Source organism: Hemitrygon akajei, chromosome 4 (genome assembly GCF_048418815.1).
Source record: "Hemitrygon akajei chromosome 4, sHemAka1.3, whole genome shotgun sequence".
Taxonomy (NCBI): domain Eukaryota; kingdom Metazoa; phylum Chordata; class Chondrichthyes; order Myliobatiformes; family Dasyatidae; genus Hemitrygon; species Hemitrygon akajei.
Window position 1 is genome coordinate 191,836,052 of NC_133127.1, and position 23,462 is coordinate 191,859,513.

At 41.4% G+C, this 23,462-nt stretch overlaps 1 protein-coding gene across 4 annotated transcripts in view; it reads right to left on the reverse strand.

The window, feature by feature from the left end:
• acer3 (alkaline ceramidase 3) overlaps positions 1-23,462 on the reverse strand; it is a 287,701-nt gene that overhangs the window by 128,195 nt on the left and 136,044 nt on the right. For all 4 annotated transcript variants that reach the window (XM_073044269.1, XM_073044271.1, XM_073044270.1 and 1 more), the window contains exon 4: positions 10,591-10,643. In XM_073044269.1, the coding sequence (XP_072900370.1) occupies positions 10,591-10,643 (53 nt within the window). The remainder of the gene's footprint in view (positions 1-10,590; positions 10,644-23,462) is intronic.

Below are 23,462 nucleotides of genomic sequence, written 5' to 3' on the forward strand. Positions count from 1 at the left end.
CTAACTCCTGCCTCTCAGGATCTTTTCCATCAACTTACCAACCACTGAAGTAGGACTCACAGGTCTATAATTTCCTGGGCTAGCTCTACTCCTTCTCTTGAATAATGGAACAACATCTGCAACCCTCCAATCCTCGGAACCTCTCCCATACCGATTGATGATGCAAAGATCATCGTCAGAGGTTCAGCAATCTCCTCCCTCGCCTCCCACAGTCCCGGTGACTTATCCAACATGATGCTTTCCAAAAGCTCCAGCAGAGCCTATTTCTTAATATCTACATGCTCACGGTTTACAGTCTGCTGTAAGACATCCCTATAATCACCAAAATCCTTTTCCATAGTGAATACTGAAGCAAAGTACTCATTAAGTACTTCTACTATCTCCTCCAGTTCCATACACACTTTTCCACTGTCACACTTGATTGGTCCTATTCTCTCACGTCTTATCCTCTTACTCTTCACATACTTGTAGAATGCCTTGGGGTTTTCCTTAATCCTGTCCGCCAGGGTCTTTTTATTGTCCCTTCTGGCTCTCCTATTTTCTTTCTTAAGCTCCTTCCTGCTAGCCTTATAATCTTCTAGATCTCTGTCATTACCCTGTTTTTAGAGCTCTAGGAAATTACAAGGGTGCCAGGGAGGAGCTCAAGAATGAAACTAGGAGAGCTAGAAGAAGCCACGAGAAGGTTTTTCCCCTTGGAGCGACATTGGATGAGAGGTGACCTCACAGAGGTGTATAAGATGATGAGAGGCATTGATTGTGTGGATAGCCAGAGGCTTTTTCTGCAGGGCTGAAATGGCTAACACGAGGGCATAATTTTAAGGTGCTTGGAAGCAGATACAGAAGGGATGTTAGAGGTAAGTTTTACATACAGAGAGTGGTGCGTGTGTGGAATGCACTGCCAGTAAAGGTGGTAGGGGTGGATACAATATGGTCTTTTAAGAGCCTCTTAAATAGGTACGTGGAGCATAGAAAAATAGAGGGCTATGCGCTAGGGAAATTCTAGGCAGTTTCTAGAGTAGGTTACATGGCCAGCGCAACATTGTGGGCCGGAGGGCCTGTAATGTGCTGTAGATTACTATGTTTCAGAAACAGAATCAGGTTTATTATCACCGCATGTGTCATGAAATTTGTTAATTTAGCAGCAGCAGTTCAATGCAACACATAATATAGAATATAATATAATAATCAGTGTATGTGTATTGAATAGATTAAAAATTGTGCAAAAACAGAAATAATATATATTTTAAAAAGTGAGGTAGTGTTCATAGGTTCAATGTCCATTTAGGAATCAGATGGCAGAGGGAAAGAAGCTGTTCCTGAATCGCTGAGTGTGTGCCTTTAGGCTTCTGTACCTCCTACCAGATGGTTAACAGTGAGAAAAGGGCATGCTGGGGGTCCATAATAATGGACGCTGCCTTTCCGAGACACCGTTCCTTGAAGATGTCCTGGGTACTTTGTAGGCTAGTACCCAAGATGGAGTTGACTAGATTTACAACCTTCTGCAGCTTCTTTCTGTCCTGTGCAGTAGCCCCCGCCCCCACCCCCCATACTAGACAGTGAAACAGCCTGTCAGAATGCTCTCCATGGTACAAATATAGAAGTTTTTGAGTGTTTTTGTTGACATACCAAATCTCTTCAAACTCCTAATGAAGTATAGTCACTGTCTTGCTTTCTTTATAACTGCATCAATATGTTGGGACCAGGTTAGATCCACAAAGATCGACACCCAGGAAGTTGAAACTGCTCACTCTCTCCACTTAGGATTCCTCTATGAGCATTGGCATGTGTTCCTTCGTTTTACCCTTCCTGATGTCCACAATCAGCTCTTTCATCTTACTAACATTGAGTGCAAGGTTGTTGCTGCAATACCACTCCACTAGTTGGTATATCTCACTCTTGTACATCCTCTCACCACCATCTGAGATTTTGCCAACAATGGTTGTATCATCAGCAAATTCATAGATGGTATCTGAGATATGCCTAGCCACACACACTCATGGGTATAGAGAGAAGAGAGCAGTGGGCTAAACACACACCCCTGAGATGCTCCAGTGTTGGTTATCAGCGAGAAGGAAATATTATCACCAATCCACAAAGATTCTGGTGTTCCGTTTAGGAAGTACAGAGGCCCAGGTTCTGTAACTTCTCAATCAGAATTGTGGAACTGTTGGTGTTAAATACTGAGCCTTAGTCCATGAACAGCATCCTGACATAGGTGCTTGTGTTGTCCAGGTGGTCTAAGGCTCCTGAGAAGAGAAGCCTCTGTGAAGAGCCACTGAGATTGTGTCTGCTAATGACCTATTGTGGCGATAGGCAAATTTCAGTGGGTTCAGGTCCTTTCTGAGGCAGGAGTTCAGTCTAGCTGTGACCAACCTCTCAAAGCATCATTGTAGATGTGAGTGCTACTGGGCGATAGTCATTAAGGCAACTCACATTATTCTTCTTAGGCACTGGTATAATTGTTGCCTTTTGAAACAAGTGGGAACTTCCATCCATAGCAGTGAGAGGTTGAAAATGTCCTTGAATACTACCATCAGCTGGTTGGCACAAGTTTTCAGAGCCTTACCAGGTACTCCGTTGGGGCCTTCCACCTTGCCAAGGTTCACCCTCTTAAAAGACAACCTAACATCAGCCTCCAAGACATAGATCACAGGGTCACCAGGTGCAGCAGGGATCTTCACAGCTGTAGTTATATTCTCTCTTTCAAAGCAGGCATAGAAAGCCCACACTGTTTGCACCCATTTCTAGTGCATTATCTCTCTTTGGTTCTTTCTCCAATTATCTAAAACCTATGACCTCCATTTACCTGTTACCACCAGTGATAATATTTAAAGCTTCTCCTCCTTGCACTTTAGTATGAACAAGACTTTATCAGATTGCAATACCATGACACTCTTTGGCCAATTAGCATTTTACTTGACCATTCAGCAGCTGAGTAAATAGAGAAAAAGCAGCCTGTCAGTTTCAATGGTGTCATCTTGGAAAATCTGATAATTAGAGAACAGCTCTTCACAAGAAGGTGTGAAAATTAATCTATGGATTATATAACACAATTAGCAGATAGCCCGTGAGTAGAATTTGCATGACAGAAACCCAGAGAAGGAAATGAAATAGCATTAACTCACAGCCTTTCATTTGTTTAAATTGGAATCAGTATCAGGTTTATTATCACCGGCATGTGACGTGAAATTTGTTAATTTAGCAGCAGCAGTTCAATGCAATACATAACCCAGCAGAGAGAGAAAAAATAAATAAAATAAAACATAATAATAAATAAACAAGTAAATCAATTACGTATGTTGAATAGATTATTAAAGGTTGTGCAAAAACAGAAATACTGTATATTAAAAAAGAGCGAGGTAGTGTCCAAATCTTCAAAGTCCATTTAGGAATCGGATGGCAGAGGGGAAGGAGCTGTTCCTGAATCACTGAGTGTGTGCCTTCAGGCTTCTGTATCTCCTACCTGATGGTAACAGTGAGAAAGGGCATGTCCTGGGTGCTGGAGGTCTTTAATAATGGACGCTGCCTTTCTGAGACACCTCTCCCTAAAGATGTCCTGAGTACTTTGTAGGTTAGTGCCCAAGATGGAGCTGACTAGATTTACAACCTTCTGCAGCTTCTTTTGGTCCTGTGCAGTAGCCCCTCCATACCAGACAGTGATGGAACTTGTCAGAACGCTCTCCACAGTACAACTATAGAAGTTTTTGAGTGTATTTGTTGACATGCCAAATCGCTTCAAACTCCTAATAAAATATAGCCGCAGTCTTGCCTTCTTTATAACTACATCGATATGTTGGGACCAGGTTAGATCCTCAGAGATCTTAATACCGAGGAACTTGAAGCTGCTCACTCTCTCCACTTCTGATCCCTCTATGAGGATTGGTATGTGCTCCTTCGTCTTACCCTTCCCGAAGTCCACAATCAGCTTTCGTCTTACTGACGTTGACTGCCAGGTTATTGCTGCGGCACCAATCCACTAGTTGGCATATCTCACTCCTTTACCTCCTCTCGCCACCACCTGAGATTCTACCAACAATGCAACAATGGTTGTATCGCCAGCAAATTTGTAGGTGGTATTTGAGCTATGCCTAGCCACACAGTCATTTGTTTACAGAGAGTAGAGCAGTGGACTAAGCACACACCTGAGGTGCACAAGTGTTGATCGTCAGTGAGGAGGATATATTATCACCAATCTGCAGACTGTGGTCTACTGGTTAGGAAGTCGAGGATCCAATTGCAGAGGGAGGTACAGAGGCCCAGGTTCTGCAACTTCTCAAACAGGATTGGGGGAATGATGGTATTAAATGCTGAGCTATAGTCGATGAACAGCATCCTGACATAGGTGTTTGTACTGTCTAGGTGGTCTAAACCCGTGTGGAGAGCCACTGAGATTGCATCTGCCATTGACCTATTGTGGTGATAGGCAAATTGCAATGGGTCCAGGTCCTTGCTGAGGCAGGAGTTCAGTCTAGTCAAAACCAACCTCTCAAAACATTTCATCACTGTCGATGTGAGTGCTATTGGGTGATAGTCATTAAGGCAGCCCAGATTATTCTTCTGAGGAACTGGTATGATTGTTGCCTTTTTGAAGGAAGTGGGAACTTCTACCTGTAGCAGTAAGAGTTTGAAAACGTCCTTGACTACTCCTGCTAGTTGGTTGGCACAGGTTTTCAGAGCCTTACCAAGTACTCCATCAGGACCTTCAGCCTTGCAAGGGTTCACGCTCTTTAAAGACAGTCTAACATGGGTGAATCTAATTACAATCAAGCTTAAAAACTGAGATTTAACAGTGGCATGGAATATATGTGTTAATTATTCTCCATTCCCTTCATTTGTTTAAACTGCAGTTTATTCCAGGTGTTGTGCCCTCACTTTAAATAAACATTTTCTAAGTAACATTGATAGTTACTACAATCATTTATTTACTTGGACCCCAGACATCCCTGCATCCAGTTTATCAGCCGATACCATTCTTAACAGCAGTTGTACTTCTAATCTCTTCATGAATATCAGCTGGATCAGTTGTTGACCATTTGATCCAATTGTCCATCTAATTGCTCCAGTACTAGTGGCTTGCTTCACGGGCCACTTTGGAGACAATAAATAGAATTGAATTGATTTTATTACTTATATCCTTCAAATATATGAGGAGTAAAAATCTTTATATTCCGTTCAAACATGCAATGTGCAATTATAGTAATTTATAATAAATATTCTGTACAACACGACAGTCAATATAACATAGAAATACAGTAGCATCAGCATGAATTAAGCAATTTGATGGCCTGGTGGAAGAAACTGTCCCAGAATCTGTTGGTCCTGGCTTTTATGCTGCGGTACTGTTTCCCAGATGGTAGCAGCTGGAAGTTTGTGGTTGTGGTGACTTGGGTCTCCAATGATCCTTCGGGCCCTTTTTACACACCTGTCTTTGTAAATGGCCTGAATAGTGGGAATTCACATCTACAGGTTCATTGTAAAATTCACTGTAGTTTTGAGACAATAATTTTATTAAGGTACAGTGAAGAATAGGTCCTTCTGGCCCTTTGAGCTCATCCACGCAGCAATCCCCTAATTTAATCCAAGTCTAATGACAGGACAATTTACAATGACCAATGAACCTGCAAACTAGTATGTCACTGGACTGTGGGAGGAAAGCAGAGCACCCAGAGGAAATCCACATGGTCACAGACTCCTTAATGCAGCAGCGAGATAGACCAGATTTGGAGTGGATAGAAAATTTCCTTCATTAATGAACCAAAAGGGATTTTTTAAACTGCATTTCAATAACTTCATGCTCACTGTTGCTGGTCACAGTTTTTATTCAAGATTTATATGATGACTATGATCAGAGAGGAGAAACAGAAACTGAAATCTCACATTCAACATATTAGGAATAACTTCTTCCCATCCGCCATCAGATTTCTGAATGGCCAATCAACCCATGAACACTACCTCACTATTCAATTTACTTATTTCTGAAACTTATCGTGATTTTTATGCCTTGCGTTGCTACTCAACAATTTTCATGACATTTGTCAGTGATGATAAATCTGATTCTGATAACTGAATTTCATTCTCGCCAGCTGTCTGCTGTGTGAGATATGAGCTCATGTCCTCAGATCATTAGTTCTACTCTCTGTATTACTAACTCAGTTCACATCCAATGAGTGAAGGAATAGTTGGAGGAAATCCACCAAATCTGGATTGCGTTAGTCAGCAGTAACCCACATTATTTAACTGTTCTTCTCAAACAGAAGAATCTGCACATATTCTTATGTTTTGCATCAAATTATGGGATACAATCCTGGAAATAAATAAAGAACATAAAAATATTCGATAATTTGATGTAGTGCCATATGAGGGATCATACTAAAGCACCTCATTCAATATGTTTACTTTATGCTCTAGATTTCTTTAAACATGTACTTTATTTCCTTCATAATTTATTTTTGAATATACTACCCAAAGAACAATCTAGACATTGCCCAGAAGCTCAACATTTTTGAATGCAAGCTCACAACTTTCAGCATCCTTTCTGTGGTAAATTCAATCTCATTAAATATTCTCCAAAATAAATTTGATTGCACTCTGCATTTACAAAAAAAATAATTGCAGTCCAAAGTGTTTAATTCATTTCCATACCCACTGCATATTTAGAGTCAGAAGGGCAATAAACCAATATCCCCTCGAGCCTGTTACATTATCCAGTAATAGCAAGTTCAAAGCAAATTATCAAAGTACACAAACAGTATGCCACCGCATTCTTCTGAGATTCATTAATCATCTTAATCATTTGGCATTAGTCATTAATATGTCATCTTAACTTTTTTCAAATCCCAACTTTCCTTAATTCATTAAATTATTATATTCTCATTTGAAAATTTATCTCCATTCCGAAACATTCAGTTAATCTAGCTTTAATTAGTTTTGAGAATCTGATAGTGATAAAACGAATGGAACAGGCAAGTCAATAAGGGAGAACTAATATTCCCTTTTGTGTTAAGTGCTTCCCAACATCAGCACTAAGTTCCTGCCTCCAATTTTATTGTTACACCTTGTGTCCTGGACTGTTCTCCACCAACAGGAAATCATTTCCCTTTTAAATCTTAGAAAATACTTTGATTACCTTGAACAGCTCAATCACATTAACTTTTCATTTTATGAACTTAATGCAAGGATAGTTGACAGAATCTGTCCTCAACTTGAACATTTTGCCCAAATATCATTGTAGTGTATGAGTGCTGCTCCCCATTCCAAGGCTAATACTTTAAGAAGTTTGGTATCCTCAATTCAACAAAGTCCTTTAAGTAGCCTGCAATCATAATTTTATATAATTGTAACAATTTCTCTTGCTTTGCAGTGTAATGTTGAGGCAAAGACCAGCCTTTAAGGATTTCTACAACTTGAATCCTAAAGCTCTCTATGCTATATTCTCAACATTTGGAAAAATCCTCTGATCAGACAAGTTCCAATCAATATATTATAACGATATATAATCCAATTAAGATGTTATCTCATTGAAAATTATAAACACTAGATTAAATATTTTAAGGAAACACTGCAGATGCTGAAAATCTAAAATACAAACAGGGAAAGCGTTAAATAAAGACTTGAGGACATCCATTTGAGATGTTATCTCTGTTCTTCTTGCCACAGATGCTCTGTGTCCTGATTATTTTCCAGTATTAATCACTCTTGCTCCAAATTCATTTGTTTCCCACAGCTTCACAGTCTATCACGCACCCTAAGAAACTGCTTGCCAAATTAATCAATATTTTTTAAATACTCAAATATCAAAGTTCAGTACAAAAATAAAGTTATGAAATGAATTACATCCATCTGTCCTCAATCTCTAACCATATTTCAATGAAGACTAGAACTCATTGTGCATACTCCAAGTGAATGAAGTTCATTTTAGGTTTAAAAAATTCATTTTGTGCAAATGTCATCCATATTGCCAACAAAATGTCCCACTGACCCCACCTATTCTTATAGACACATCATAGACAGCATCCTATCATGAATCATCATAGGTTGGTATAGCAACTGCTCTGCCCAAGACTTCAAGAAACTAGGGTAACATGGTAGTGTAGTGGTTAACACACTGCTACTAAAGCTCGGGACGTTGGAGTTCGCAGTTCATTTCTGGTCCCATCTGTAAAGAGTTTGTATATTCTCCCCATGACCACATGGGTTTTCTCCGTTGCTCTGATTTCCTCCACAGTACAAAGTCCTACCGGTTAGTAAGTTAACTGGTCACTGTAAATTATCCTGTGATTAGACTAGTGTTAAATAAATGGGTTGCTGGGTGGCGTGGCTCATGGTGCCGGAAGGACCTGTTCCACACTTCCTCTCTAGAAATAAAATAGAATTGTGGACACACTCAATCCATCACAGAAACCAACACTTTCTGCACTTTCTGTTACCTCAGAAAAGCAACCAACATAGTCTTTGATCCCCCTCCCCTTGATCATTCTCTCTTAGCCCCCCTCCCATCAAGCCACAGATATAAAAGCTTGAAGACATGCATCACTATGCTCAAGGACAGCTTTTACCTTGTTGCTATAAGGCAATGGAATGGAACTCTATACATTAAAGATTAACTTGAGCTCATAATCTACCTTGTCATTGCCCCTTTTCCTTATTGTCTATCTGCACTGCACATTCTCGATAACTGTAACATTATATTCTGCACTTTGTTATTGCTTTTCACTTGTGTGAGGTTCCTTAAGGTTGTCACAGACCGGGGGCGGGGGGTGTAATACCAATTAAATGCTCCCAGGAGCGTGAATCTCCAACTGTCTCTGACAACCAGGTCCATCTCCTGACTTTCATTTGTGGCTTAGCTACTATGCCGGCAGAACCGTTTCAATTGACAGAAAAACAGGGAAAGATAGGTTACTGGCACCTTAAAACAAGTCACTTTGGGCAGATGTAACTCATCAGCTGTGGTTGACGGGAAGAAAAACTCTGATCTCAAACCTCAGCTGTTATGCAGCTATACTGGCTCTGGGGAAGGCTTCAGGCATAAAGCCCAAAGAAAAATCCAGAGCTGGAGCCCCTAAGGCAGTTGAGTCCAAAGCTGACTGGGTACTCTTGCGACACTGCTGGTGCTGCACGGTATCGATCTCTGTAATTCCTCTGGATTCATCAGCTGCATGGAGAAGGGAGCCTGTTGCATGGGCAACAGCCTGCTCTCCATATTGTACTGCCCTGCTTTGCGCACTGGCTTGCACATTGACTGAATTGTATACAGCTAGGATGCAACGACCCTGACCAATGGACGGCCTCCTCCCTTGTATGATACCGATGTACTTATGTTTTGAAATGACCTGTATGAATGCCATGGCACTGTATCTTGGCACAAATGACAATAATAAACCAATTACCATTTTGAGCCAAACATTGTAAGTCAACAATTAGCATTGTTCACAGTAGTGGATATCAATGAAAAATACTCTTAAGAATGTGAACAAGTCATTATAAGATCTACCAGTTACAGTTTTTTGATGCTCCTTTCCTGCACATCCTGATGCTTATTCTGAATTCAGAATAAAATGCCACATAAACATTTAAGAAAATGTTTCCTCAGTTCTATATTTGGCTTTTGGACTGCTTTGAAGTTGTGGCTCTCCTGGCATTTTCTAGGACTGATATTTGCCAAGGAACTTCTTCAAACAGACTAACACTAATAGCAAAATCCTCTAAGAAAGGGGAAAATTTAATATTTTAAAATATTTCTGTTACAGCTTAATTTCTGTAGATGCAGTAAATACTCTGAAATATGCCACATATACTTTGCCCAATCAAAATATAGTTCCTGCTCATGAATACATACAAACATATTATCTGAGGTGTAATTGGGGACCTGAGGGGTAAATCTTTCCACGCAAGAGAAACTGGTATCTGCAATAAGCTACCAGAAGTGGTGGTGGAGGCAGGAAGAGAGACAATAATTAAGAGGCGTCCAGATAGGAACTTGAATGTGCAAGGGTAGAGATGGATACGGAATTAATGCAGGTGAGTTGGTTTAGTGTCAAAATACAGACATGATGTAGTGGGCAGAGGATCTGTTTCTAGAACATAGAACAGTACAGCACAGGAACAGGCCCTTCCACCCACAATGGTTCGAATTCTACGGGGAATCTGTAGAATTCATTACTACAGACAACTGTGGAGGCCAAGTGAGTGAGTATATTCAAAGCAGAGTGTGATAGGTTCTTGATTCATAAGGGTGTCAAAGATTACAGGGCGAAGTCAGCAGAAAGGGGTTGAGAGGGATAATATATCAGCCATAATCAAACAGTGGTGTAGACTCGATGCTGTACAACTCTATCTCTCTATATTAATATACTGCACTATTAACCTTTCAGTGTAGACAAAGACAGAGAATAAAACTTAGCTGAAGTTACGCAACAAGGTTCTGCCCACAGATTGTCATTAACTATAATAGGAAAACAAGGAAAGAATTTGATTTCTTTTTCATTTCTTGGATGCTTCTCTAAGAACTGAAGTAATGCATACCAGGCACACATGGTTAGCCATAGCTCATCAATTCTGATGAAAATCCAAAAGCAGACAAATACTTACAGGCAGTAGACAAATATACAGCAGCTGTAGATCATGGGAAGTTCATCCAACAACTGTGGCAAAAAAAACAATAAATTTCACTAGCAAAACAGCACAATCGATCTAAACCCAACATAAAATGCGGGAACAGCCTGTTGACATCAATTACATTATAAATTTTCCCACCCCAGTACACTATATGTTAAATGAGTGAAATAATTCCCACAGAAGTTGCTAAAGAAAAAAGCTCCTTTGCTTAACCAATATTTAAATATTTACTTTAATAAAATGTCGCACAAGCCTAGAGTGAGTCTTAGTTTAAAAATGGGCCTGTGTATGCGGATAGGACAGTCAGGATAGTGAAAGTCAAAACCTTTTTGGTGCAGGATACATTCAGAGGGGATCTGATGGAGTTTTACATTATGCCTGGCTTAGATAAACCTTCTAACTCAATAATGGTAGGGTGCTGTTGGACACATAATCAATCACGGCTTCTGAGAGGTGGTGGCATCTGTTAGTCTTGCGAGACCATGGATCTGCGCCTGAAATTGTTTCCAGGGCGCAGGCCTGGGCAAGGTTGTATGGGAGACCGGCAGTTGCACATGCTGCAAGTCTCCCCTCTCCACAGCACCAATGTTGTCCAAGGGAAGGGCAAGGGCCGATACAGCTTGTCACCAGTGACGTCGCAGGAGTTGCCAGAATGAGGTTGAAAGCAACATCAGACTGCCTTAGGGACTCCAGCTCCAGATTTGTCCTCAGGGTTTACTCCCGAAGCCTTTCCCATGAGTGGCAAGGTAGCGGAGGTTTGAAATCAGAGTTTTCCCTCTCTTAGATGGATGCCTTCCCAGGCTGACGAGCTCCATCTACCCGAGAGGCTTCTGAGAGGAAATTGCAAATAATTTGTTGGGCTTTTGGAAAATGGGATTGGCATGATTTCTGAACCCAGCAGCTTAATATATATATTTGACAGAATGAATGACTTCCTTCTGTCCCTCAAAAATAAGATCATAAGACATAGGAGCAAAATTAAGCCATTCAATCCATTGAGTCTGCTCTGCCATTCCATCATGGCTGATTTATTACCCCGCCCAACCCCATTCTCCTGCCTTCTCCCCTTAACCATTGACACTCTTACTAATCAAGAACCTATCAAACTCCACTTTAAATATACCCAATGTCTTGATCTCCACAGATTCACTACCCTCTGGCTAAATTCTCCCTCATCTCTGTTCTAAGGGATGTCCTTGCATTGAGGCTGTACTCTCTGGTTCTAGACTGCTTCATGATTAGAACCATCCTCCCCACATCCACTCTATCGAGGTCTTTCAAAATTCAATAGGTTTCAATGGGGTCCCCCGTATTCTCTAATACAGGTTCCATTGAGTACAGGTCTAGAGTCATCATACATGCTCCTCATAGATTGACCCTTTCATTCTCAAGATCATTCTCATGAACCCTGCTCTGAACCCTCTCCAGTGACAGCATAACTACTCACAATACTCCAAATGCCATCAGACTAATGCTTTGTAAGGCGCCAGTATTGCATTGTTACCTTAATATAATACCCGTCTTGAAATGAATGTGAAGATCGCATTTGCTTTCCTTACTACTGACTCAGCTGCAAGTTCAACTTCAACACAAAAGATTCTGATGGTGACAAGGAGGAGTACAGGAGTGAGACAGATCAGTTAATTGGGTGGTGTTACAACAACCTTGCACTCAAGGTCAGTAAGACCAAGAAATTGATTGTGTACTACGGGAAGGTGAAGTCCAGGGAACACATACCAGTTATCATCAAGGGATCAGAAGTGAAAAGTGTGAGCAGTTTCAAGTTCCTGGGTGTCAACATCTCTGAGGATCTATCCTGGCTCCAAAATATTGAAGCAATTACAAAGAAGGCATAACAGTAGCTATACTTCATTCTGAGGTTAAGGATTGGTATGTCACCAAAGACACTCGCAAAGCAGGCTTCAATTATAGCAGTGCCCAAGAAGAGCAAGGCCACCTGTTTCAATGACTATCACCCAGTAGCAGTTACATCCACAGTGGTGAAGAGCTTTGAAAGGTTGGTGATTAAACATATCAACTCTTGCCAGAGAAGCAACTTAGAGCTGCTCCAATTTGCCTACCACAGCAACAGGGTCCACAGCAGGTGCCAACTCATTGGCTCTTCAATCAACCCTGGAACATCTGGATAGTTCAGGATGCTCTTTCTGACTACAGCTTAGCATTCAATACCATCATCCCCTCAAAACTAACCCGTAAGCTCCAAGACCTCCTTGAGCAATTGGATCCCGTATTTCCTCACGTAAAGATTATAGATGACACCACCATCGTAGGCCAAATCAAAGGTAATGATGAATCAGCAGAGAATAGGATAATTGAAAATCTGGCTGAGAGGTGTCACAACAACTCACTCAATGTCAGCAACAACAAGGAACCAATTATAGATTTCAGGAGGAGAAAAGCAAAGGTCCATGAGCCAGTCCTCATCGGAGGATCAGAGGTGGGGAGGGTTAGCAACCTTAAATTCCTAGATGTTATTATTTCAGAGGACCTATCCAGGGCTCAGCATGTAAGTGCAATTACAAAGAAAGCACAGCAGCACCTCTGCTTCCTCAGAAGTTTTCAGAAATTCGGCATGATATCTAAACCTTCGACAAACTTCTATAGACAGGTAGTGGAGAGTATATTGAGAGACTGCATTCACAGACTAGTATAGAAGCACCAATGCCCTTGAACAGAAAATGTTACAAAAAGTAGTGGATACTGCCTAGTACATCACAAGTAAAGCCTTCCTAACCATTGAGCACATCTACATGAAATGCTGTCACAGGAAAGCAGGATCCATCATCAAGGACCCTCACCACCCAGGACATGCTTTTTTCTCAGTGCTGCCATCAGGAAGAAGGTACAAGAGCCTCAGAACTTGCACTATCAGGTTTAGGAAGAGTTACTACCACTCAACCATTAGGCTCTTGAACAAAAGGGATAACTTCACTCAACTTCAAGTACCCCAACATTGAAATGTTCCCACAAACAATGGAGTCACTTTCAAGGACTTGTCATCTCATGTTCTCGATATTTATTGCTTATTTATTTATATTATTGTTTCCTCTTTTTGTATTTACACAGTCTGTTGACTTTTGTGCTCTGGTTGAACGCTCTGGTTGGGCAATCTTTCATTGATTCTGTTATGGTTGTAGCAAAAGAAAACCCTCCATAATGACAACAACCCCTCCAATTTAGTTCATAGCACTTACAGCCACATCAAAATCATTCACGTAGCTTATGAACATCCCAGCAATGATGGAAGTAGAGGAACACTACTAATTACAAGCATTTATCACAAAAGAAACCCTCTACCATGATTTTCATTAAACATCAATTTCTTTAAATTTTGGTGACCACACCCCATCTTTTTACTTTCCCCACTGCCCTACACCCCCCATCACTCCATCTCTTTCTCCTCCTCTACTCTCTGTCACCAACTGTCACTATCTGTCACCAACATGTTCTCCCACCAGTTCCTTTCTTCACCTCCTTCCCTTTATTCCATGTCAATTGACCTCTCCAATCAGATTCCATTTTCTTCATCCCTTCGTCACATCCAGCTTCTTACACTATTCTGTCTCCTGCCCCCTCACTGAGACCCACCTATCACTGACCAGCTCTTGATCAACACTTTCCATCCACCTTTTATAATGGCTATCTCTTAATGATGAAGGGTCTCAACCTGAAACATTAACTGTTGTCTACTTCCCTCCACGGATGTCTGCTGAGTGCTTCCAATTTTTTTTGTGCGTTGCTCCAGATTTCCAGCATCTGCAATATTTTGTGTCTTCCCTACCATCATCATCAGCCTCCTATTACCTAGCCATTTTGGATTCAAATTGCTAACTTTTCCTGTATGCCATTGGCACCAACCTTTTCAACCAGTCTCCAATACAGGATTTTGTTGAAACCCTTATTAAATTTCATATTAACAACATTAACTGCACTGTCCTCCACAATACATTTTGCTACTTCCTTGAAAAGATTAGTTAATACTGTTTCAATCTTTCCATAGAAGCTGCTTGATTACTGAATTCCTCCAGCATCTTGTATGTGTTGTTCTTGATAAAGCTATGTTGGCTCACTAGGTTTAAGCCCTGTCTTTCCAGACAATCATTATTCCAATTGCTTAGATATTTTTCCCCAATAACTTTTTTTTAGCACAAACATTGGGCTCAGGGGTCTGTACTTGCCAGGCTTTTCTCTGCTGCCTACATTTACTGTGCTCTAGTTGCCTGGTAATTCACTTATGGCCAGCACTGATGTAAAAATCTCAGACTGAGCCCCAGTAATCTCCTGCTAAGCTGCTTTATAATGAAATGAATAATGCTGAATTGTTGTGCAATTCAATTGAACTGGAACAGTGTACAAGTTCAGCTGACAACTATACTTTTCCCATTACAATCCCAAAACTGTGCATGTTTTTAATCCAGGTATACCAATATAATTTGACATTAGTAAAGAAAACAATCTCTTCCTGCTATTAATGCTCTGTTCCAGAAGACACCATAGCACTTGCAGATACAGGACTTCTTGAAGATTGAGGGTTCTGTGACAGCTCAGTTTTCTGTATTTTCTCTCCGTTTTTATAAAAGTTAACCCTTTCATTTCTTCTACTAAAGTACATGACCATACAGTTCTATACTTTATGAATCTAAAGAAACTTTTGGTATCATCTTTTATTTTATTGGCTAGCTTACTTTCGTATTCCATTTTTACTTTCTTAATGACTTTTTTAGTTGCCTTCTGGTGGTATCTGAAAGTTTCCCAATCCTCAAACTTCCCACTAATTTTTGCTTCATTATATGCCTTCTCTTTCGCTTTTATATTGTTTTGACTTCTCTTGTTAGTCACAGCTGTGTCATCTTTCCTTTAGAATACTTCTTCCTCTTTAGGATGTATATATCCTGTGCCTTCTGGATTGCTCCAGAAATTCCAGCCATTGCTGCTCTACTGTCATCCCTGCCTGCGTTCTTTTCCAATCAATTCTGGCCAACTCCTCTCTCATGCTTCTGCAATTTCCTTTACTCCACTATAATACTAATACATCTGCCTTTAGCTTTTCCTTCTCAAATTTCAGGGTGAATTCAATCATATTTTGATCACTTTCCCCTAAGGGTTTTTTTCCTTTAAGCTCTCGAATCTATTCCAGTTCTTTCACAACACCCAGTCCAGAATAGTTGATCCCCTAGTGGGCTCAACCATGAGCTGCTCGAAAAAGCCATCTCCTAGGCACTCTAGAAATGCCCTCTCCTGTAATCCAGCACCATCCCAATTTTCCCAATCTCCCTGCATGTTGATGTCCCCCATGACAATTGTAACATTGCCATTTTTGGGCACACATTTTCTATCTCCCACTGTAATCTGCAGGCCTTCTGACACCGTGTCACCTTTTTCTAATGATTTGAATTCATTTTTTACCAAAAAAGCAATGCCACCCACTTTGCCTTCCTGCCTGACCTTTTGATACAATGTGTAGCCTTGGACATTAATCTCCCAGCTGTAATCTTTCAGCCATGATTCAGTGATGCCTGCAACATCATAACTGCAAATCTGCAACTGTGCTGCGAGTTCATCTACCTTATTCCGTACACTACGCGCATTTAGATACAACACCTTCAGTCCTGTATTCACCCTTTTCAATTTTGTCCTTTTGACAACTCATCCTGTTGACTGCAATTTTTCCCTATCAACAGACTCTCCTCTCTATACATTGCCTCTGTTTATAAACCAGTTACCTCATCTTCATTGCTAATATCTGCCTTTCTTATGATACTTCCTGCATTGAAATTTAGGCAGCTCAGGACACTAGTCATACCATGCTCAACCTTTTGATTTCAAACTTTGTCTGAGGTCTTACCAACATTTGCCTCCACAGCCTCGCCACTAATTGTTCTGGCACTCTGGTTCCCATCCCACTAGAACTCTAGTTTAAGCTCCACTGTGCAGCATTAATAAACTTGCCTGCAAGGATATTAGTCTCCCTCCAGTTCAGGTGCAAATTGTCTCTTCTGTACAGGTCCCACCTTCCCTGGAACAGAGCCCAATAATCCAAAGATCTTATGCTCTCCCTCCTACACCAACTCCTTAGCCATGTTTTAAACTGCATAATCATAATCTTTCTAGTTCTTGCCTTACTAGCACATGGCATGGTAGCAATCCTGAGATTGCAACCCTGGAGGTCCTGCCCTTTAACTTAGCTCCTAATTCCCTGAATTCCCTATGCAGAACCTCTTCACTCGTCCAACTCATGTCATTGGTAGCTACATGGACTACGACTTCTAGCTGTTCACCCTCCCACTTAGATTGCTGAGTACTCAATCCAAAGTATCCTGGACCCTGACACCCGGGAGGCTACATACCATCTGGGATATCTCATTCTCACCCACAGAACTTCTTCTCATTTCCCTAACTAATGAATTGCCCATCACCACAGCATGCTTCTTCTCCCTCCTTCCCTTCTGAGTCTCAGAGCCAGACTCAGTGCCAGAGACCTGACCAATGTGACCAGGTCACCCCCCTACCCCCGACTATCCAAAGTAATATACCCCTTGTTGAGGGGATGCCTACAGGGTTACTCTGAACTGGCTCCTTAACTCCTTTCCGCTTCCTGACCATCACCCTGTTTCCTGTGTCCTGCACTTTGGGTGTAACTACTTCTCTATACGTTTTATTTATCACCCCTTCAGCCTCCTGAATGATCCACAGTTCATCCAGTTCCAGCTCCAACACCTTAACACAGTTTGTTAGATGCTGCAGCTGGATGCACTTCTCGCAGCTGTAGTCATCGGGGACACTGGAGGTCTCACTGCCTTCCCACATCCCACAATAGGAGCAATTCATTATCCTGCCTGTCATCCCAACTGTCCCTAGCTGAGCAGATATAATGAGAATGAAAAAACTTGAGTTTCTCTGACTGAAGCCTCGAAGAGCTAAAGCCTCAAGATCACCATTCTGACTATGTCCACTCCAACGAGAATAGCCGCGAGGATGCCGCTGCGCTTGCCCCTGCCTTCCTTTAATTTGCTCTTCCTAATCAATGCCAGATGCCAATTGGTCACTGATCAAAGCTATATTACGCTGCCAAGGCCTGCTGCTGCTGCCTTTTGTCCTCGGGCAGTGGACCGAATTGAAGTCCCCATCTCACCAAACTTCCGACGTCCGAATTAGCCACTGGTCAAAGCTCTATTATTTAGAGATACAACACAGTAACAGGTCCTATTAGCCCAATCAATTACACCATGTCACCAATTAACCTACTAACCCGTGTATCTTTAGATTATGGGAGGAAGCTGGAGCACCAGGAGGAAACGCATAGGGTCATAGGAAGAATGTAAAAACACCTCAAAGACAGCAGCAGAATTGAACCCAGGTGCTGGTGCTGTAATAGTATTATATTACTACCACGCTATCGTAAGTGTAGAAAGAAGATCAAAATTTTCCCTTCCCTCTCATGAGGTGCTAAAGGAAACTGACACCATTTTCTTCAACACACACAAAATGCTGGTGGAACACAGCAGGCCAGGCAGCATCTATAGGGAGAAGCACTGTCGACATTTCGGACCGAGACCCTTTGTCAGGCCCGAAACATCGACAGTGCTTCTCCTTATAGATGCTGCCTGGCCTGCTGTGTTCCACCAGCATTTTGTGTGTGTTGCTTGAATTTCCAGCATCTGCAGATTTCCTTGTGTTTACCATTTTCTTCATCCATTTAAAATGTATTTAATCTGCACAGCCAGAAATGTAACATTATCTATAATACCATAAGAGCTAGGAGCAGAATTAGGCCATTTGATCCATCAAGTCTGCTCTGCCATTCTATCACAGTTGATTTATTATTCCTCTCAACCCCATTCTCCTGCCTTCTCCCTGTAACCTTTGACAGCTTGCCTAATCAAGAACCAATCAACCTTCGCTTTGATTATATCCAATGACTTGGCCTTCACAGCCATTTCTGGTAATGAATTCCACAGATTCACCACTCTCTGGATAAAGAAATACATTCTCATCTCACCCATATATCTGCTCCCTCACCTCCACTCAGGGCCCCAAACGGTCCTTCCAGGTGAGGTAACACTGCAACTGCAAATCTGCTGGGGTTGTCTATTGTGTCCAGTGCTCCCGAAGCAGCCTCCTCTACAGTGATGAGACTCTTCGTAAATTGGGGGACTGCTTCTTCAGCCACCTCTGGTCTACCTGCCATAAGTGGGACTTCCCGGCAAACAAACATTTTAATGCCCATTCCAACATGTTGGTCCATGGCCTCCTCTTTTGCCTAGACGAGGGCAGCCTCCTATAAAATTCCTTCTTCTCCAGCCCTTTACCTTTCTCACCCACCTGGCTTCACCTATCACCTTCCAGCTACCTCCTTCCCCTCCCTCACCATTTTATTCTGGCATCTTCTCCCTTCCTTCTCAGTCTTAAAGAAAATTCTCAACTCAAAGCAACTACTACTATCCATTCATTTCCACAGATACAGCTTGACCTGCTGAGTTTCTCCAGCATTTAGTGTGTGATATCTTCTCACCTCTGTTCCAAAGGAATATTCCTCTCTTCTGAGGCTTTAAGTACAGTCTGACCATGTCTTATAAAGCCTCAAATCTTAAATGAAATCTGAAATGCACTGTCATAATCATTTAGCAATAACTGTCATTCCCCCCTTTGAGTACATGTAGATTCAGTATATTCTCCAGCTTTTTTTTAAAAACAAAAATCTTTTAATCTACTGTCTTGCTGTAGCAGTTGACAAGAACTTCACATATTAAAGGAATAACTTATCAAAACTCTCTAGACTCTGGCAGGTCCCGGCGGATTGGAAGACAGCAAATGTCACGTTACTTTTTAAAAACAGACGTAGGCAAAAGATGGGCAACTATAAGCCAGTTAGCTTAACATCTGTAGTCGGGAAAATGCTTAAAGCTGTCATTAAGGAAGAAATAGCGAAACATTTAGAAAGGAGAGGTTCCATTAGACAGACGCAGCATGGATTCAGAAAGGGCAGGTCCTGTTTGACAAACTTACTGGAGTTCTTTGAGGACATAATGAGTGCAGTGGATAGAGAGGAACAGGTGGATGTCATATACTTAGATTTCCAGAGGGCATTCGATAAGGTGCCGCACAAGAGATTCATAAATAAGATACGGATGCATGGAGTCGGAGGAAGTGTATTGGCATAGATAGTAGATTGGTTAACCAATAGAAGGCAGAGAGTTGGTATAAATGGGTGTTTCTCCAGTTGGCAGTCAGTGGTGAGGTGCCGCAGGGGTCGGTGCTGGGCCAGCTGCTGTTTATCATTTACATTGATGATTTGGAAGAGGGCATTGAGTGTAGTGTAGCAAAATTTGCTGAAGACACTAAATTGAGTGGAAAAGCGAATTGCACAGAGGATGTGGAGAGTTTGCAGAGGGATATAGATAGGTTAAGTGAGTGGGCCAAGGTCTGGCAGATGGAATACAATGTTGGTAAATGCGAGAACATCCACTTCGGAAGGAATAATAGAAGAGTAGATTATTAGTTAAATGGTGAAAGATTGCAGCATGTTGTTGTGCAGAGGGACTTGGGAGTGCTTGTGCATGAATCGCAAGATGTTGGCTTGCAGGTACAACAGGTTATTAAGAAGGCAAATGGAATGTTGGCCTTCATTGCTAGAGGGATTGAATTCAAAAGCAGGGAGGTCATGTTGCAACTATACAGGGTACTGGTGAGGCCGCACCTGGAGTACTGTGTGCAGTTCTGGTCTCCATACTTGAGGAAGGATATATTGGCTTTGGAGGCAGTGCAAAGGAGGTTCACCAGGTTGATTCCAGGGATGAAGGGGTTAACCTATGAGGAGAGATTGAGTCACCTGGGACTATACTCTCTGGAGTTCAGAAGAATGAGAGGGGATCTTATACAAACATACAAAATTTTGAAAGGGATAGATAAGATAGAAGTAGAAAAGTTGTTTCCATTGGTAGGTGAGACCAAAACTAGGGGACATTGCCTCAAGATTTAGGGGAGAAGATTTAGGACAGAGATGAGGAGAAACTGTTTCTCCCCCCAAGAGAGGTGAATCTGTGGAATTCTCTACCCAGGGAAGCAGTTGAGGCTTCTTCACTAAATATATGTAAGAAATAGCTAGATAGGATTTTACATAGTAAGGGAATTAAGGGTTATGGGGAAAAGGCAGGTAGATGGAACTGAGTTTACGGACAGATCAGCCATGATCTTATTGAATGGTGGGGCAGACTCGATGGGCTGGATGGCCTACTATTTCTTATGTTCTTATGAAAACTTAGTATAATGGAGAGAATGCAAAGTCATAAGCCTATAAGACCTAGGAGCAGAATTAGGCCATTTGGCCCATCAAGTCAGCTCCACCATTCAATCATGGCTGATCCTTTCTTCCCCTACTCAAACCCATCCCCTCGCCTTTGGTGCCGTGTTCAATCTCTACCTTAAATACACCCAGTGACCCGGCCTCCACAGCTGCCTGTGGTAACAAATTCCATGAATTCACCCCCCTCTGGCTAAAGAAATTTCTCTGTACCTCTGTTTTAAATGGACACCCCTCTATCCTGAGGCTGTGCCCTCTTGTTGTAGACTCCCTCACCATCCTTTCCACATCTACTCTGTCTAGGTCTTTTAACATTCAAAAGGTTTCAGTGAAATCCCGCCCTTATCCTTCTAAATTTCAGGGAGTACAGACCCAGAGCCATCAAACGTTCTTCACGTTCTTCAATGACAACTCTTTCATTCTCAGAATCATCTTTGTGAACCGCTTATGGACCCTCTCTAATGTTAGCACATCTTTTCTTAGTTGAGGAGCCGAAAACTGTTTGCAATACTTAAGGTGAGGCCTCATCAGAGGCTTATAAAGCCTCAGCATCACATCTCTGCTCTTGTATATAACCCTCTTGAAATGAATGCTAAGATTGCATGTGTTCCTCAAAACTGACTCAACCTGCATCCTTCCGTCTCCTTCTTAGCTTGTTCTGCACAAGGACTCCCAAGTCAGATTTTTGGATTTTCTCCCTGTTTAGAAAATAGTCTGCACATTTATTTCTTCTACCAAAGTGCATGACCTTGCATTTTCCAACATGGGATTTCATTTGCCACTTTCTTGCCAATTCTAACCCATCTAAGTTGTACAGTTATTACAGAGAGGGGTGATATAAGAATGTATAATCAGAGCACATTTTTGCAAATGTCACCAATTTTATTTAAGATTTACTATTCCATGCCATTCTTGGTTTAGTATATAATTGTCATTCAACTCACATTTATTTCAAACTTCAAAGTAAATTTATTATCAAAGTATATATATGTCACCATATACAATATTGAGATATGTTTTCTTGTGGCCATACTCAGTAAATTCAAGAACCACAATAGAATCAATGAAAGACCAGACCCAACAGGGCAGACAAACAACCAATGTGCAAAAACAAAAGAATAAAAAATAGTGATTGTGTCTGTACACAACTACATATCAATGAAATACAACCACGCATGTGGGAGGTGGCTTTAACTGCTGTATTCACAAGAGAGAGATGGGGGAAACAAAACAATACAAATGCATAGACAACAGCGCACACGCAGGCAACTGATTAATACATAGTAAAAATAATAACTTAATAATAATAATAAACATATTAAGGGGGGGTCATTGCTCTAAAAGAAATAGATCCATACATTACACTTCCTCCTCCTTTAGATTAACACATTATAAACTTGTATATATACAAAACATTCAATTTCTCTTACATAACCCCATATTCCAAATAAACATACTTTCACAATAGCAGTCTATAACTAACTTCACAATTCTAAAGATTCAGTCTTTTGGGTGGCATTCTATTTCTTTCAGGATAGCATCTCTGGACCTGTGAAACGGCATCAGGATTGGCAGGGTCTTGTCAACGATAACATTCTTGTCACACCTCTGGATATGTGCAGTATCACATTGCTGTCAGAGAAATCTTCACTGAGAGGCAAGTCCGGTGGCTGTAATGTGTTGGATGCAATTAACTCAGATGTGTTCTTTGGCTGAATATCCAGTATCTGGCCCACATAACGTCTCCATGTCTGGTCTCCAACATCCACTGTGTACATCAGTGATCCAATTCTTGTAGCTATCCTACCGGGTGTCTACTTGCCTTCTCAATAATCATGTGCTAGGACTTCCTGTCCAATCTCAAAGCTGTATAGGCAACTGGCTAAACTGTCTATTTTGCACTTCCCTCCTTAGATCTGGTTTCAGGAGGTTTATGTGAGATCTCAGATTCCTGTTCATGAACAGCATTGCAGGGGTTTGATTTGTCGTCACATGAACAGAGTTCCCATACACAAAATGAAGTTGTCCGCCTTGTGCTGTAGAGAAATGCCCTCCTTGTCAATTTCTTCAGTAGGCTTCTTGAAGGTTTGGATAAAGGTTCAGCTAACCTATTCATTGCTGGGCGGTGAGGAGCTGACTTGAAATGTCTGATGCCATTTTACTTTATGAACAGTTGGAATTCTTCTGACGTGTACTGTGGTTCATTGTCACTAATAATTTGTTCTGGTAGGCCACTTCTGGCGAAGATGGTCCTCAAAGCACAGTCTTTACTGAGCTGATTGACTTCATTGGTATAACCTTCCAACCACTTTGAATGAGCAACCACAGCAATCAGAAACATGAATGGCCCAACAAGATCAATATGTACTCTTTGCATTGGTGAAGATGACCACTCCTGTAGGTGTAATGCTGCCCCTGGGGGTGCATTTCGAACTTTTTGGCATCCCAAACAACTTTTGGCCAAGTTTTCAATCTATTTATCTATCCCCGGCCACCATACAAAACCCTTCATCTTGACTTTATC